At 32.5% G+C, this 19,933-nt stretch overlaps 1 protein-coding gene across 8 annotated transcripts in view; it reads right to left on the minus strand.

The window, feature by feature from the left end:
• Positions 1–9,362, minus strand: part of LOC105198089 (follistatin) — a 621,281-nt gene extending 611,919 nt beyond the window's left edge. For all 8 annotated transcript variants that reach the window (XM_039451098.1, XM_039451097.1, XM_039451099.1 and 5 more), the window contains exon 1: positions 8,912–9,362. In XM_039451098.1, coding sequence (XP_039307032.1) covers positions 8,912–9,140 — 229 coding nt within the window. In that variant the 5' untranslated portion in view covers positions 9,141–9,362. The remainder of the gene's footprint in view (positions 1–8,911) is intronic.
• Positions 9,363–19,933: the final 10,571 nt, after the last annotated feature.

Raw genomic sequence — 19,933 nt, forward strand, 5'->3', positions numbered from 1 at the left:
GACAAGACGGGCACGCGGTGTGTTAGTCATCAAGTCTCAGAGATTGTCCCCACGTACACGGCAACTCCGCACAGTAAGCGAAGAACGCTGATTATGTGGCATAAAATTATGAAAATCAAAATATTTTTTCGAAATCAATTTATAGTACACACATCATGTACAAGCGTGAAACTTCTCCGATTTTCTATCTTAAGTTTCATTTATAAATTATAGTAACCATTACATTCTCATACTTTATTCGAACGGAGCTGTCAACGTGCTAAAACTCATTCACAGACTTTTTTCCAAATTAACTATTATAATAAATTCAATTATAGCATAACAAACTTTTATATATCTATTTTCTATTTTACTACAATTTACAATATGCTAATGAAATATTTTATTACTGAAAATAACTAATTACATTTACGTTTGTAAACACTGGAAAAATGAAGTTGTTCATTTATTTATCATTAACAGATTTGCTCACTAAATTATGAGAATGTGATTGTTATGACTTATAGATAATATAACTATAATATACAGATATAAAACTAAATGTAAGAAATTAAGTCTTCTTGAGAACGGTGTGTGCCATGAATTAATTTTAAAGAATATTTTGATTTTATGCCACATAATCAGCATTCTTTGTCTACTCTGTGGACCGATTGACCAAAATACAAGAATCCCCTTTCGGTTCTTTTTTTTTCCACTACTTTTAATCCTCAAAAATTTATTAGAAAATGTATGTCATTTGTGACATTATTTCTCAAACACGTATAAACATTTTAAATCGTTTTGATTGCTCAAAATCCGTGGCTAGTAGCAAAAATGATATATAAAAAGGAATTCTGAATTCGCTAATTATGTAGTCGAATCCACATGAGTATTTCTATATCAATTCGTGAGTATACATATAAACTGTACGTGTCAGCTTAAATTATTGCTTAAAATTATGAATAATTGTAGATATTTTTTCAGATGAATATTCGATTTTGATATTATTGTTCATAAGTGATGCAACTATGGAAATAATAAAACGTTATTCATTTTCTTTCTAATTTTACAGGTTGTCAATAAAATATTTTATTGTCTTCAAGTTAATTAAATTATAAAATATATCTTTTGATCGTAAACGCACTTCATTCCATCGTCGATAATTCATACTTTATCTTCAATTAGATGAGTTTTGAAAAATTTGATTAATCACATTTTGTTAATTCGAGGACTGCAACAAATGAAGTGAATTAATGTGTTAGTGCTATGTCGCGCGCACATTTTACAGGTTTTCAAATATTAACATTTTTCGTATGGAATATGAAGCCAACCGCACGCGCGCGGGCATAACTCGAGTGTTTTATCACGAGCTCACCATCTTCCATGACTACGCCTTTGCTTCGTGCTCATCGAACTGTTTTTACCATGCTTTACCCATGCCAATGGATACGGATCCGAGGTGTTAATCTGATGCATCTATACATGTCCAGCTAATAAAACCAGTTTTATATGTACTGAAAACTAGCGTATTTTCGAAAAATGTCGAATTTTTTTTTTCTTTTTCTTACACGATATTTATTTTTACTGCGTTATCTTTTCTTTTCAAGATTGGGATATATGAATATGTCAAAAACTAATATTATATTAATATTTCATATCTCTATATTTTTATATAATTTTATATCATAAGGAGCTTATAATTGTGTGGTATAATATTTGAATATTTGGAATAACAATATGATAATTGAATATTTTAATAAAAAGTGACAGTTTATATTTTTTTAGACGTTTATTTACAAGTGCGTGCGTACGTGTGTACGCGCGCATGTGTGTGCGCGCGCACACGTATGTGTGTGTGTGTGTGTGTGTGTGTGTGTGTGTGTGTGTGTGTGTGTAATTTCTTTCCAAATTAAAACGTTTCTTATTATTTTTTGTTATGAAGAAGTGTTAGCGCAGTATGAACGAAGACTAATTTGATCAAAGTCGCAGCATTTTTCAATTTTTGTATCACAAGCGTGCTCTTCCTTTTTCACATCCTTCACGGGACGGGACCTATAGAGTCTCTTGTCTTCGCATCCTTCTTTCACTCGATGGCATCGTCCGCGTGTCTAGAGGCTGAAGCGCCTCTCGTTGATGCGGAGCACTGACCCGCAAACTGGTTCCTCCATTACACCAGGCTTTCTTCCCTCTCTCCCTTTTCTCTCACTTCATCTTTTCTTCTTTCTCTTTGTCTCCCCACTTCGTATATGCCTTCCTTTTCCATCTTTATTCCTCTTTCTTTTCTATTTCCTGTTGGCATATGTGTCTCTATGTGCGTGCGTGCATGCGCATGAGTGCGTGCGGCACATGAGTGCGGGCGTGCGTGCGTGCGTGCGTGCGTGCGTGCGTGCATACGGGCGTGCGTGCGGGCGTGATTGAAGGCGTGCGTGTGTGCGTGTATTTCTTCCTCTTTCTCTCTTTCTTTATAGATCAACGTGTCCCTTTTACTTAATTTCGTCTCATCTATATCAGACTCGGTAAAGCCTCTTCCCCTCCTGTGTAAAATGATCGACCTTCAAGAGTCAAAGATTCGGCAAGAGAAGATTATAGCAGGCATTGCTGTATTATCTGTAGTTTTTAAAACATATTTTTAATCAATCTATTATAATTTATTATTTTGATGACTTTTTTTAAATTGCTTGTAAAATTACTTTACACGATTTATTGTACTGTTAAGATTAATTTGCAAAGTACTTTAATTAATAGAAATGAAGAATGAGCTATAATTTACATTAAACTGAACTACATATAACTTAGTCAATGTATGTATTCCTCTTTCTGAAAGAAACATTGCTTAGATTTATTTTTATCTCCTAATTTATAATCGGTAAACACTTTTGTAAAATTATCAGTTTAAATGCCATTAAAATTTCAAAGTTTTATTAAACTCGGTCGGTTGTTTGTGCAGTTAATAAATGTCGCTGTCGTACAAATGTTGAATTAATGCTGAATTAATTTGCATTTTGTCATCGGTCCATTGTTTTGTACATTTCTCCATCAAAATAATCAACAATATCGATAAGACAATTAAATTTGCTTAGTATATAATTAGCTGTTATTATCGAGATATTCGTTGTCGATATTGATACAGACACAAATTTAATTCAACAAAGAGTAAATACATAAAGTATATTAAATCAGAATGTAATATATTTGCTCAGGATGTACAGGGAATGCATTTCACAATAATAGGTTCATATTAAAACGCAAAAAAGCGAAAAAAATAACAGAAGTTATTACTGTAGAAAATTAAATATTGTCGCTGTGTCTTTATCCAGCATCTCATTTTTTCCATTGATTACTAAAAGCAAAATAAAAAAAATGTATAAAAATAGATGTGTTAAAAATATTAAGTACTAATGGAAAATTACGATATGTAAGTATATATACAAATATTTAAACAAAGTCGTGTTTTGTTTTGCTCGATTTATGAATTGTTCACTATTAACAAAGCGCTAAATCAACGAATATGTAACAGCTAAGCCGCGATGCCCGCAACAGCAAATTGCGACCTTAAAAATTATCGTTCTGTGATATCCCAAATTACAAATTGTATACTAAGATATCACAATGTTGTAAATTACTCATGGTAAAAACAACCTTCAGACCGCAAAAAAATGCTGTACCCAATGACATACGCAGTTTGAGATCAAGAGAAGCTTTTTCAGTTTAATGTCATCGTAAAATAATATTTCAAAATAAAAATAACCAATTAGCGGCTAATGAGAGTAAGACACAATTATTAGGGCGCAGATTTTGTTAACATAATTTAATCTTCTATCCGTGTTCGGTTTTTTTCGGGAACTAAACATTTTTGGAAAATTTTCATAATATTAAAATATCGTTACATTTTTGCTTATTGTAATAATTACTCTATTCACTAAAATGTGTCAAAATATTGTAGATATAAAGAAAAATCGCAAAGGTTTAACCATTTATTAATAATACTCTTATACTACGAAAATGTTTAAAAAGCGTTTGGGTCGAAGAACACCCGAGTATAGTTATAAGGTTAAAAATCTTTCTTCCTTCCTTTGAATTTTTATTTTTTATTGATTGAACGTTTCAGCACCATTTTATGCCATCCTCAGTATAGATAAAAATACAAAGCGTAACATTCTAGTGACAACAAATGTCAAATCAAGTATCAATGTAACAAGGCGGATATTTATCAGATATTTTGACTGCTCTTCGCGATAAAGACTAAGATCCACGTTTTGTATTTTTATCTATGCAGTAGATAGTATAAAATGGTGCCGAAATGTTCAATTAATAAGAAATAAAGATTCAAAGGAAGAAAGATTTTTAAATTATATTAACCAAATCTGCGCCAAAACAACTACGCCTTACTCTCAGCCGCTGTTTATGTTTATTTTGACAATCTCCTTTCATTTATTTTTAATATCTTTTCTGTCAATTTTTAATTAAATTGGGTTGTGTTTTTAGTTAATAATGAAGTGAATTTTCCTTGGAATAAAAATCTTGATATAACGCAGACAATAAGTAAGAAGAAATTTTTACAATGTTTTAATGTATCTTAATTTAAATTTTTATAACCATGCATATGGGCTATTCCACATGAAATGTATCAGTTATTTCTCAGAAATTTTTTAAATTTTGCACATTTGTAGTACTCCGGGAGATAAAATTTTATGCTAAAGATTTTTTTGTTAATTGCAAAATTAATCAAGATATAAGAAATTATAAATTTGATTAGCATTTTGTTTAAAAATTTATAACTCTGTTGTTATAAATATAATAAATAACAATAGCTAAGTTTTTTTTTTAAATTTCCGCCGAAAATGTTCCAGTTTATGAAAAAAGTATACAACAAATATTTAAAAAAAATTTTTTTTATTGTTTATTTAACAATAAACCTTTTAACAATTTTTTAAACAATCGGTGAGAGAATAAAAAAATCTGAAAAAATAATTTTTATATACCTTAAGTTTTCCTACAGCTTAAAAAAGTTTCAAAGGAGTGTTTTGCCTCGTTTATGAGAAAAAATTTTTTTATCGATGCGCGTGTAAATTTCGAGTTTCAGTACGACGGACGCGCGCGACGTAGCGTTGTTACCAGACACAAAACAAACGACAGCGTGTAGAATTTAGCAAAATTTTTCTTTTGCTAAATTCTGTTAATAGTTATTAATAATAACTTGCAAATTTTCCATTAGTTAATATATATTATATATATTATATATATAATATATATTATATACAGGATGATGATTAATGACTGTTCCCACTTTTTACCATAGGAGCACGCATTTGTAATATCTAATATAATAATATGTTAGAAATACGTATCCGTCGGTAAATCATGCTCCTTTGGTAAAACACGAAAACAGTCATTAATAATCAGCCTGTATATAATATATATAAAAGATTATCGAATAATTTTGCGTGTAACACATTGCCCTTGTAGAAAAATACTATTGTGCACTAGTAGTGCTCAATAGTATTTTTCTACAAGGACGATGGATCCAAAAATGAAACAACTTTATAGCGGCACCATCTGTAAAATAAATTAATTTTTTTATTTTGTCGCCAAATTTTTCTTTTAACCGTATTATAAGTTTTCTTTAAAAAAAAGATGAACTGCAACTGTATTATGATGTAAATTTTCTGATATGGTGCTGGTGGCACAGTGAAGGGATTTGTGGCACGTGCAAACCTTCAGCAACCAACTGGAGACCATATTCTAACTGCAATACAATTATATAAGTGGGCTATTTTTTATCGTGTTTTTTGAAACGGGTAAGAGAGAGAAGGTATGAAATTGTCGATTACCATCAATCGTCATGGCTTTTCGAAAACGACATTTTCCTTCTCATATTCTTCTGTAGAACAATAATCAAAAATCATAATTTTTAACGAACTAACGGCCCACTTATATAATTGTATTGCAATTAGAATGTGGTTTCCAATTGGTCGCTGAAGGTTTGCACGTGCCGCAAATCTTTTCACTGTGCTACCAACAGAAGATTTACATCATATCAGAAGATTTACATCATAATGCAGTTGAAGTTCACCTTCATAAAAAAAAATTATAATACGATTAAAAGAAAAAATTAACAACAAAGTAAAAAGATTAATTTATTTTACAGATGGTACCTCTGTACAATATAATTATAGAAATAATTTTATAAATATTACAAGTTACTATGAAGATTTCAATATTGAGGTAGAATAACATTTTTTTGCGAACTTCCATGGTAAAAGTTCATGCGACAGTATTGATGGCACAATAAAAAAATTTGCGGCACGTGCAAGCCTTCAACAACCAACAGACCATATTCAAACTGCAGTACAATTATATGAATAAGCTATTAGTTCGTTAAAGACTATGATTTTTAACTATTGTTCTATAAAAAAATATGAAAAGGAATATAAGGAATTAGAATGTCGTTTTCAAAAAGTCGTGGCGAATAAAGGTACTTGACAATTTAATGTTTTCTCTCTATCTTACTTATTTCAAAAAACATGATAGAATACAAAATTGTTTCATTCTCAAATCAATGTGTTACACACAGAATTATGTGATAATCTTTTGCAACAAAATAATATTTTTAATGTTATAAATGATTTTATATTATTATATTTGTAATACTTGATACTTAATATTTATACGTACTATTTTTCGTTAATTAATAATTGAGGTATATATAATATATATTAAATAATGCAAAATTTGCAAGTTATTAATAATAACTGTTAATAGCAAATGAAAAACTTTGTTAAATTCTACACTCTATTTGTATCCGGTAACAACACAATACCACGCCGCGCGCGTCCGCCGTGCTGAGAATCGAGATTTCCTCGCATCAATAACTTAAAAAATTTTTTTCTCGAAAACGAGGCAAAATACTCTTTTGAAGTTTTTTTCTAAGTTGTAGAAGAACTTAAAATGTGTAAAAATTATTTTTCCAGATTTTTTCATTCTCTTCCCGATTGTTTAAAAAATTGTTAAAGAATTAATAAATAAACACTAAAAAAAAAACTTTTTTGCAATACTTATATTTTTCTTCAATACTTATATTTTGGTCGCTCTAGAAAAATGATAGAAAAAGTATTAAGACAGAAAAATAACAAAGAAACTCGAGATGTAAAACAAAAAACTACACTTAGAATTGATCGTAAAATTGTATATGCTTCTAAGATATATCCATTCAAGTCATCAAATGAAATTAAAAATAAATTGAATCTTTCTATAAGTGCATGTACAATTTGACGAAGACTCCAAGAATGTTATTTAAATGGTAGAGCTGCTAGGAAAGTTCCATATTTAAGTTCGAAGAATGTGAAATGCAGATTACAATTTGCAAAAGGTTATATGGAATAAAATAGTCCAGAAGGAATTAAAAACTAGAGAAATATCTAAAATAAATCTGATGGGATCTGAAGATATTATGTAAGAAGGCCACCAAATCAAGAATTGCTAAAATATACTATAAAAACTGTAAAATATGGCGGTGGCAATATAAAGTTGTGGAGAACATTTTCATGGTACGGAGTTGGTCCAATTTATCATAATACCAAAATTATCAATCGGATTAAAATACTATGAATCAAAATAAATATGTATATATTCTTGAAAATATACTACCTTTTGCTAAGGAGGACATGCCACTTATATGGAAATTTCAAAATAACAACAATCCCAAAACACACTTCTAAAAAGGCAAACAAATTTTTTAAGCATCATAATGTATTTGTGATACTATGTCCTTCTCAATCACCGAATCTCAATCCGATTGATAATTTTATGTAGAGGCTCAAAGATTATTTCTAAATACAAAATTTGAAATCAAAATAAACTGTGGGAAAAAGTACAAAGAGAATGAATGTCTATACCCGATGAACGATGTCGCAATCTTGTTAAGTATAAGTCAAGGCGCTGTGAGGCAGTAATTAAAAATCGTGGTACACAAAATATTAAATATACAGAACTGATTTAATACCGAAATTCTGTATCAACTTTTAGTTTTAAATGTTTCAGTATTATTTTGTTATCATGGCTCTATTTTTATGACTAACATATTTGATGCATTTATATTTGATGTATTTATATAGTTTCTTTTTTTTTTAATATAAATTGCAATAAAATAAAATTAGTTTTTAGTTCCTTATGTTTGAAATAAATAACATGATAAAATAAATTTAGTATAAATTTAAACTATATTTACTTTTTATCACTAATTGTTTCCTTTGATTAATTGTTAATGGCTCTGTAATCATGACTTCCACTATATATACATATATATCAGTAAAAATATAAAAACAAAAATAAATTCAAACCACATAATATACAAATTTATTTACTTAATTGTGTCAAACTTTTAAGCCGGGAAAAATTTGTTTTATTATTAATTAAAAGCATAGTTTAATTATTAATTTATTAAGAAACAATAGTTTATATATATATGTGTGTGTGTGTGTGTGTGTGTGTGTGTGTGTGTGTGTGTGTGTGTGTGTGCGTGTGCGTGCGTGTGCGTGTGCGTGCGTGTGCGTGTGCGTGTGCGTGTGCGTGTGCGTGTGCGTGTGCGTGTGCGCGTGCGTGCGTGCGTGCGTGCGTGCGTGCGTGCGTGCGTGCGTGTGCGCGCTGCGCGCGCGCGCGCGCGCGCGTGTGTGTGTGTGTGTGTGTGTGTGTGTGTATACAGAGAAAGAGAGAGAGAGAGCAACTCGTGTATTTGATTACTGGAAAAACATGACGGATGAAAAGAAAGTTATTTGGAGATTTATAAGCAATGATAAATCGCAAAGCAACAAATAACAATGTCTTATATCATCATTTCTTACAACAAAATGTAATTAGATTAAAAACTTTTTCTCATTAATTCACTAGAAGGCAAAATATAAAGTGTAAAAATATTATCAATAAAAACACTTACCCGTTGTTGAATGGATTTGGAGCAGTAGTCCGATTAATGATACCAAGAAGAAAGTTTTATACGGAGACACCGTGATATCCTTTCGCAAGGTCGTCATCTCAGACGGCCCGCGCCAGGTGCTCTTCCGACGAGCCGCTATCCCTGCGGTGAATCCCACCTCAGCTTTCTTAACTTCCGCCTTCGTTCTCGTCAAGTCTGTAACGTACCGACTTTGTTCTTTACATTTCATCTGCTTATGCTAATTCTTATTCACTTCAAATCTTGATCTTTATCACGTAAAAGTAGTAGAAAATCGTGGATTATACGTGTTAATATTCACTCACTGTTTTCTTTGGTTATTTACCAGATTCAAGTTATACATTTTATTTTTTATATCATGCATATATCTTTATCAGAACATATTTGCATTCAATGTTTAACATTGGAAATTATGTTTTTAAGTCAAGTTCTCCCTCCCTCCCTCTCCCCCCTCTCTCTCTCTCTCTCTCTCTCTCTCTCTCTCTCTCTCTCTCTCTCTCTCTCTCTCTCTCTCTTGATATATATATATATATATATATATATATATATAAAAGTTTGAATTTTGTCACGTTGTTATGTTGTCATTTTATATAGCTGCACATGCTCTATCAAACAAACTTTATCATTTTAAACATAAAATTTATTTTTTTAATCCAAATATTTATTTAAAATAAAATAATTACAAAAATTAAAATAAATTACAATATGTATCAATTTATATCGCGACTTATGTTTTAATAAGTTGTACATACGTTTGCATACTTCCTAAATTAATATTAACAGTATTCTGTTTTAATGTTTTTTGACCAGGAATTAATTGTGTAACAAAAATGAATTTATATTAATTACTGTAAAATACGCGTTTGTCAATAATATTATTAAAATATCACGATATTTTATTTGAATATTTAAATTTAATATTTTTGCCTGTGATTAATATGCGCAACTTTCCTTTTTTATTTATTATAAAATGTGATAAAAACGTCACATAAACTTTATGATTCCTGTTTATAATCTCGTGCAAATCTTTTTTATTATTTCAAGATTGACATGTCGTTACTTATACATGTACAAATAATGAGATCATTCAGGCGATTTAATTATTTTTCTTTACATATCAAATCTCATTGATTTATGTAAAATTCCACGCAATTCTTGGATTGTGATCACTACCTATCGTAATGTCCACACGAAGACACGTGATAATGGATCGATTAAAACACCTATGGATGGGTGAGTTTTCCGTTAAACATAATGTCGTTTGCGTATTACAGTAACTCTTTAATTTTTCTACAAACATTTATTTTTCTGTTTTATTCATTGATCGAAGCACGAAACTTGAAGTCACCAGTTGCGAATTATCGCGGCACGTGGTGTACGCGCGCCTTACAAATACGAAACAAAATGCACATTGCACAAGCAGCGATTTTCCGAAGAATCCTCGTGTTTTTGATAAACATGATTTAATCATCGGTGCACTTTCCTCGTCTGTGTTTTTCTTTGCAGACAATTTCCGTAAATTTTCCGAGAGTACACAGCTCGATTTCGTATGATTTATCTCAGTATCCTCAGCGGTGATAAATTCTTTCTTAACTATCTATAATTTTTTATGAGATGTACATCAGATTCACGATAAAGTTTTACTTCGTGGCGCGACGCACAAATTTGTCAGTCGAAACTATACGTGCAAAAAACCACCAAACAGACTAAAAAAAGCAGTCGACAGTTGATAGTCGACAACTAGCAGAAGCAACAGCAGTAGCAATAGCAGCAGCACAAGACGATACGTTTCACAGTGTGCTGAGCGGAGCTCTGCCAAAGTCGTCCTTACACGCAGCCGCGCTATACCGTACTTGTATCGTCCCCACTTCCTTTTTTCGAACGCGCGATTGCAGCGGCAGCGGTGGCAATGGCGGTGGGGGTGGCGGTAGTGGTGGTGATGGAGGTGGTGGTGGAAGTGATAGCGGAGGTAAAACCAGCAACGATGGCGGCGATGGCGATCACGACGGCGACTATCTGTCTGTATGCCTATACTCCTGCCTTTCTGCATGCATACCTGTTTATTTCCTTCTTTTACTACAGCTCCTCTTTCTGTTATTTTTTTTTCTTCTCTTCTTCTGCCTTCTCATCCTTCTCTTATTTTTTATCTCATTCTACTTCTGTCGTATACCATAATATTTACATTTCTCTTTTTGCATCTATGTATTTTTTATTCTTCCATTTTACCTGTGCGATACAAAATCTATCTACATCTTTTTATAGCTGCTCTTACATCACAAAAATTAGTACTAATTCAAGAATTCATTGTTTTTTATATAAGCAAGAATATAAAATTTTCTTGGAAAAATTTACAATCTTAAACAGACATAATTTACTTACTGAAGAACATTTTTTTCTCCATGTTAGCAAATTATGTCTGTTTGAAATTATAAATTCTTCCAAGAGTTTATATTCTTGCTTATATATGAAACAATAAATTGTTAAACTCGAAATAAAAATATGCAATGAGAGTCTATCCGGTTGTTGGTGCGTATATATAGAACTAATTTATTCTAACATTAATATCTAGTTTAGAAAGAAACGAACCCGATTTCAACCCGATTTTGGGTCATCTTCAGCAAAATTAACGGAGAAAGCTCAACCTTATCACGTGACGAATGCAATAACTCTATTCTATTACATTGTGATAAGGTTGAGCTTTCTCGGTTAAATTTGTAATTTTGCTAAAGATAACCCAAAATCGGGTTGAAACGTTCGTGAGTCCTGTTAACTTTATTTTATTTAATAAATTATTAATTTCATACTAATTTTTTTGTGTATTTTCTTTTATTCTTTACGTGAAAACTTATAGCAAAGATTTCACTGACTGTATGTGCGAAAAAAGTGGTTTGATCGTGAAGCTTACATATCTTACATGCTGTGTGTGCGCGAGCGCGCGCGTGCGCGCGCGTGTATGTGTGTGTGTGTGTGTGTGTGTAGGTATGTATATATTGTTACGTCTGACGCCAAAATTTTTTTTTAATTTTTTGCGCCATCCGCATACATTTATTAATATATTTCTCAATTTACAGTTGAATTTTCTAAAACACGACAGAAACGAATTATAACAAGAAATTTGACATATAAAAATAATATAACATAAACAACTACTTCAAATCAGAATTATAGCTACGCGTACCCATTCATTTTTGTATGATAATTTTTACTATATTTAAAAATATAAATAATAATAAAATAATAGACCCGTGATTGCATGATGATTAAGTGTACGGAGTGCTATCGCACCGTACACGTAAACCTGAAATTACTATTTAAAATATAAGTTATTTTGAATCAAATATTACACGCGGAATCTAAAGAATGCGACTTACAGCGCTTGCACGCGCCCTGTGCCTCGCAGTTTCCGCCTGCACCTTGAAGCTCACGCGGTCCGATCTTAACTATTTTCTCAGACGCGAAGAAAAATAGTTTTTACCCAGTAGCAACTATAAATTCATAATTTTCAACCTAGAAACATGTTGCGCGTACATTCAGCTATCATATTGCGCTTGCCCCATTTAAATATCTTAAAAACTATAGCTGATAAAAATCGCAGAAGATCAATTCGTCTCGCGGCAATCGCTTGCACGACGCGCCTCTCAACTTCCAGAGCCTCGAGGCGCCGGCACGCACCGATTCTTAAAGTTTATTCAGGCACAAAGAAAAATAGTTTTTTCCTAGTAGAAATAATAAAATTGCAAATTACAACATGCAATCTTGTAGAGCGCCTACTCCACTATCTTACTGTGTACACGGAATTAAAATAACAAGAAAATTGAGAGCGCTAAAGACGTTCAAAGTATAAAAATTGTTTTCACTTAGAAGCAATATTAAAATTCAAACTTTTCGACGATGTAATGATTTGGAAAAATCAACACCATCCTATCCAATCAGAATCAAGAGGCGCGGTCGCGTTTCGCGCCAAGTCCACGCTTTAACGAGACCGACCGACCCTCTTTTACGCGAGTAGGCGACTTCCAAGCTTGCGAGATTATTCTACAGTAATAACGGATGAACCGATCAAGTTCTCAAACGATGGCTTGGATAAAATGGCATGATAAAAGTGTTTTTATTTTATCGATTAGTCTCAAACGATAGCTTAGATAAAATGGCATAATAAAAGTGTTTTTATTTTTTCTCTCCGTGCTCTAAGTGCGGAGATATCGCGACGCAAAATCTAAATCTTGGCATTTTTTAAAAATAAGTCATTATCATCATCAAGCAAATCTTGTCCAATACATTTTCAACACAGAGTGAAAGTGGCGCACATGAGCCGTTCTGTGTGTCATGTGATCACAGATATCGTTGTTAGATAGATATCTGTGCATGTGATGCATCATTATGCAGCATCATGCCGTTCCCACGAGCATCATGGAGTATTATTATGTGTCTACTATGTAGTGCAGGTTAGGTTAGGTTAAGGTGACAGGTTTAAGTTTTATCAACAATAAAATAATATATTTGGGTTTTCACGAAGTTCGCGAAGCAGAAGTACGTCGCGTGACTTGCGTAGACAACCGTGCACGCTCGTGTCTCTCTCTCTCTCGTTTCGATTTACTATTTTCGCAAAAAGCGCGGTGCATGAGTTAGTGTCGGTTGACGGGACGTTCTCCCGATCTCACTACGACGCTTTCGAGGATAGCACACGTGGTGTGTCAGTGGTGCGAGTAGTGATCGACGATGGAAACGACGCGTGGCAACGACGACGACGACGGCGTCATTGTCCTGCATCCTCGAAAAGTTGTTCTGCGTCCTCGAAGAGGACATCGTCCTCGTGACTCGTCAAAATAGCGACACATGGGTGCCAGATTTGGTTGATTTTATAAAAATCAGCTTAAATTCATCAATATCGAATTACACATCAACAATTGTTTATAATAAAACTACACATTGCTTACTTTATTTCTCGTATAATATGTTGTAAGAAATTTTGTGTGTGAGAGAGAAAGAGAGAGTTAAATTTAATAAAATAATGAAATTACTCACTACTCATCATTTAAAGATTACGCTACAATTGCCTTCATTAAACATTAAACATTACATTTTATGAAGTTTGCAATTATTTTTATTTGAATTCTATTTTAAAATGTTACTTTCCCTGCCTGCACCAAACGTAACAAGCACGTCGCTGTGACGTGCTAACTCGTCGCATGTTACGTCTCAGCGACGTTTCAACTGGTGTTCGAAACGTAATTGAGACGTCGCTGAGACGTAACTAACATCCCCATTTCTGGTGACAGCGACGTTATAATGACGTGTATTTTGTGACTTATGCACTAATTGTGACCTGAAAATTATCGACCAATTTTGAAAAATTAAGATTGGTTTTTACTGCATTATGTACGTAAAATACTTGCTAGATAAAATGTATAATAGTTTTACACTGAGAGAAGAAAATGATTGCAATTACCATAATTCAACTTTAATTTATAGTGGTTTTTGGTGCGATCTATAAATTATAGTAATTCTGAATTATAATATTCTACTTTTTATGTATAGTTACATCTATTATGTTTATATGGTTCCAAATATTGGAAGTTTAAAAAGGTTACTTTTAATTACATAGTAAATTAAAACATCTTCCACTTGATTTCATTTTCAAGGGAATTCATCAGAAAAATTATTCTACTCTAATAGAACATCGGTGAAAAATCTTATAATGCTCCGCCTTTTATACCATTTACGTGTTTTCTTTCTTACGAGAAAACGCCCATCTAGTGACGGTTTCGTGTACTACTATAAGCAGAGAAAAAAGTATTTGTGACTTTAATTGCATGGTTAAGTAAATTATTATGAGAGATGCATCGGATAGTGATTTTTACCGGATAGCCGGATACCGCGATAGTATTTCCTAACTGTATATTACTCTACGTAACGTTTTCACAATTACGTATTAAATTTAATTACATTAAATGAAAAACATTATTTTTAAAAAGTGAAATGTTATTTATCTTTAAAATATAAGTCATAATACAAAAGAAAATTCAACAAACAGCTAATTAATTAAAACATTCAAATTATTTAGTTACGTCGCAGCGACGTGCACAAGACGTATCATATTTTCTGCGACTTTGTGATCAAAACAGCACGTCTCTGTTACGTCCGGTGCAGGCAGCTTTTCTGTATAAAAACACCTTGTATATGCTTTTGTGTGTTAATTTTGTAACTTTTCTTAAAATGTGCATGTATTTTGTGTATTTGGTAAATAGGTATGTTAGCAGGCACAATTGAGAAGGAATGCATTATCAGTAGAGCTACGTAAAGCCAAAAGAGATGATCAATTGTCAAAACAATGTAATCTCAACAGCGAGCAAGAATGTTTAGTTTATCGGATGAAGTTGTAATTTTATTTACTTCTGCTCTTTCTAAAGAAGAAATTATAAATGGAGGCTAAGATAAAAAAAAAACGTTTCAACATCACGAGAATAAAGAAGTTTATCAAAGATCTTTTATGGCTGCAATCAACGCATTTTTCAAAGGATTTGTATTCTATATTCAAAGGTAATCTAATTTGTATTCTACGTCAAAGCTAATCTTTATGGTAGGTACATAGAAAAATTCAATTTTTCTTAACAAAGGCCATGATTTTTACTTAATAACGCTACAGATGCTTCGAAATATTTATAGCATTAAATGGAACACAGCCGTAGTTTTATATATAAGTAATACACGAAGGATACATATAATGTAAATAAAATTATTTATAATTTTCTATGTATTAAATTGAACATACAAATTTGATCTGTTTTTTAAATTAATCACTTATTTTAATAACAAGATTCTTATTATTTTTTTGTGTTGTAAAAATGATAAATAAAATAATTTTGTTTTGCTAATTGAGTTTCACATCTAGATGTTTTATACATGTGTGAAGTCTCTTTAATATATTAATTTTAGAAAAAGAAGTCTTTAATATTAATCATTTGTATATTTTTTTATAATCTTTAGAAACATTTCGCAATAAAAATGTAAAATATGAATATGAATACATAAAATGTTTTTATTTTTATTTCAATTATATTTAATATTATATTTAATATTTTTAAAATAAGTAAGAAATTACTTGACAGACTGTGTCGTTTTGCCTATTTCGACGGAAATTATAATTCACAATTAGAACAGATTATGTATTTGGAAAATATTCGGAGATCCCAATTGTTGCAATTTTTCGATAAGTTTTTAGATATATTACATTTCTGAATGCGGAAATGCTGCCATAGCACTTTTTTATAGTCGATTAGGTACTTGATTTTAATACAATTCAATAATATATACAGAGGAAATAATTCTTTCATCGACATAAGGTAATCTTTTCGATTAAAACGTGCAAATCATATATTGTAAAGATGTTGTAATTTGTAAAATTTCAAGATTTAATTAAAATTAATGCATAATTTTCATCTATCATGATTATTATTTTAAACATTTTCAAATGTATCAATATTTCCCAATAAAATATACTTTTACTGTTTATATAATGTTACTGTAAAAGCCCGAACTACGGTAAATCCTAAGATTTTCCAGTAAAACCTAAGATTTACCAACTCTTAATGGTAAAAGTCCGAACAGTTCTGTGATCATTGTTCATTTCGAACTTTTACTACCATTCACTTGGTAAATCTTAGGATTTACCAATATGAGTTGGTAAATATAAGGATTTATAAAAAAGGGACGATTTTTTTGGGTTTTATTATTAGAATTTAGTACATGCTAGGTTTTACCAGTGATGGCTGGTAAATGTTGGTTTTTGGAATAAAACAATGAGTATTATCTTAATTATTTATTTCAATTAACTATCAGTCAAAATCTTACACATTTTTATCATATGAGAGTATGATATGAGAGTAATTATTAATCATTTATATTACTAATCAGTCAAATCCTTACCTATTTTAAATTATCTTCATTTGGTATTTTTATTTATTAATTTTTAGTAACTAGTCATTTTAAAACATTTTTAAAATACTTCTAGAATAGTGAAAAATAACACAAATAAAATTATCTTCTTACAAACATAACGCTTGCAGACTGCCCACGAGTACGAGACGATGCTCCGAACACGTTATGACATGTCTTTTTCAACATTTACCGTGCCTTTGAGGTAAATCCTAAGATTTACCAAGTGAATGGTGGTAAAAGTTCGAAATCAACGATGATCATAGAACTGTTCGGACTTTTACCATTGAGAGTTGGTAGATCTTAGGTTTTACTGGAAAATCTTAGGATTTACCGTAGTTCGGGCTTTTACAGTAACATATATACAGGGTGTAACAAAACAAAGGGACCTGGAGTATACCATGAGTTAGAAGACACGAATCCAAGTCGAAAAGTTCTAAGTCATTTTTTGATTTGAGCCTTCTATCCCATGCTATATGATGTTAAAGTTAGCGAATGAGCGCCGTCTATAGAAAGAAAGCAGTAACGGACAATAGACGGGCGGAGCGGAGCTGACAAACTACGCGGCGGGAGAACAACGATGAGCAGCGAAACGGCTGTAATCAAAAACACACACACACACACGCACGCACGCACGCACGCACACACTTTCTCTCTCTTTCTCTCTCTCTCTCTCTCTCTCTCTCTCTCTCTCTCTCTCTCTCTCCTCCTCTCTCCACCTTGTTTAAAAAAAACCTTAAAGATCCTAAGGTGCATAAGTAAAATAAACGTTTCGGTGTTATTGTAATTTATCAATTCAACGTAAATTAATTATTTATTTTCTTATAATTATAATAAATGTTCGAAGTGTGCTCCTCTTATTTCGATACACGTTCTTACTTTTTTCTGTACATTTTGCGTAGCTATTCAAACTTAAATATTACTAATTCCGCCTTCAATAGTGCGGAATACTAATTTCGTCATCTCGTCAGCTGTCTCGATGTTGGTGTGTATAAATATTTTTTTTTTATTGCTTCCTAAAGAAAAAATTTAGACGGATTGTAATCCGGAGATCGAGCAGGCCACGGAGTTATCGAGTTATTTATTATAATTATAAAAAAATAAATAATTAATTTACGTTGAATTGATAAATTACAATAACACCGAAATGTTTATTTTAGTTATGCACCTTAGGATCTTTAAGGTTTTTTTTAAACAAAGTAAAGAGAGGGGGAGAGAGAGAGAGAGAGAGAGAGAGAGAGAGAGATTGTGTGTGTGTGTGTGTGTGTGTGTGTGTGTGTGTGCGCGCGCGCGCGCGTGTGCGTGTGCGTGTGCGTGTGTGTGTGTGTGTGTGTGTGTGTGTGTGTGTGTGTGTGTGTGTGTGTGTGTGTGTGTTTGATTACAGCCGTTTCGCTGCTCATCGTTGTTCTCCCGCCGCGTAGTTTGTCAGCTCCGCTCCGCCCATCTATTGTCCGTCACTGCTTTCTTTTTATAGACGGGCGCTCATTCGCTAACTTTAAGGGGGTTTCCCCGTTTGACGGTTTGAAAAAATCGAATTTTTTTTTTTGCATTTTTTTATAGTTTATGATCCTAAAAATATGTGTGCAAAGCCATTTTACGAAATTCGCAAAATTGCCAAAAATATAGAGGTTCAAAAGTCCCGCCTCCCGTGCGGCTCGCCGGCTCAGATTGTCGCGCAGGAGACGGATGAGATTCTAGTCAGGTAAGGCCGTACATTACCGTCTGTACGGTGAAGATCATCCGGTAAAAAAAAAGGAATGCGTCGGTCATGTGCAAAAACGTGTGGGTACACGTTTACGCAATGCGAAGAAAAAGTATAAAGGCATCGGCGGAAAAGGATCAGGGAAATTGACAGATAAAGTAATAAATGAACTAACTACTTATTATGGCTTGGCAATAAGGAGAAACCCGGATTCATTGGAAAAAATGAAAGAAGCTATATGGGCCACCTATGATCATAACAGATCGACCGATGCAAATCCACACCACACGCGCTGCCCCGAAGGCGCTACTAGCTGGTGCGCTTGGCGTAAAGCGGAAGCTGAAGGACAACTTAGTACATTCAAGCATACTAAACCACCATTAAGCGATGAAGTGCTAAAAGTTATTAAGCCTATTTACGAAGATCTAACAGCAGATAATTTATTAGAGCGATGCGTTGGATGTTTTACACAAAACAACAACGAGAGTCTGAATTCGCTAATTTGAACATTCGCTCCAAAGCATATGCACAGCGGCAAAAAAACTGTAGAAATCGCCACTTATTTAGCTGTGTGCATCTTTAATGAAGGTTTTAATAGCATATTACACATGCTGAATGTGATGGGAATTAAAATTGGAAACGTTTCAAAAACATTCGCTGCAATGAGAGACAACTGCCGCATATACCATTCCGAGAAGAAGGCGTGGCAGGAGTCTAAAGAGGCTAGAATTGCTCGCAGACAAGAACAAGCTGCTCAAAACGATTATTTTGAAGCTAAGGAAGGCATATTGTATGGTACTGGCATAGCTGATTAGTAAGTAACAATGAAAAATCAATCATTATCTAATCGTAAACTTTAAAAGCGTTTTTCTCGAAATGACATTTTTTAAGACGGGCGCAGTAATTTCTCGGAAACTACTAGGCTAATCGGGCACAAGTTTTGCACACTTGTTCAGTATATGACTGGCTATGATCGGTGCCTCTAACTTTGTTTTACGCTACAAAAAAATAATTTTTTCGGACCAGAAAAGGCTAAAATTTTTCTGAAAAAACCGGAATTTTTGTTTCAAGTGCCGCCATTTTGTAAATTTCAGTGTTTTTTTGATGACCGTGGCACCGATCATAGCCACACATTTAACAATGAAAATGATCTTTGGTTTTTTAATTTCAGACGACGGAGACAGCCGCTACAGGTGCGCCCGACTAAACAAAATTTTTCAAAGAAGGCTTGCATCGTCAGCTTTAACTGGGATTTATTATTAATAAAAACGTCTACAAAAAATTTTTTTTATTACTTTAAATATACTTCAACACATATGTAAAACGCCACATGTGTCAAGCTTCTAGTTACCTCTATTTAAATTCGT

Source organism: Solenopsis invicta, chromosome 6 (assembly GCF_016802725.1).
Source record: "Solenopsis invicta isolate M01_SB chromosome 6, UNIL_Sinv_3.0, whole genome shotgun sequence".
NCBI lineage: Eukaryota > Metazoa > Arthropoda > Insecta > Hymenoptera > Formicidae > Solenopsis > Solenopsis invicta.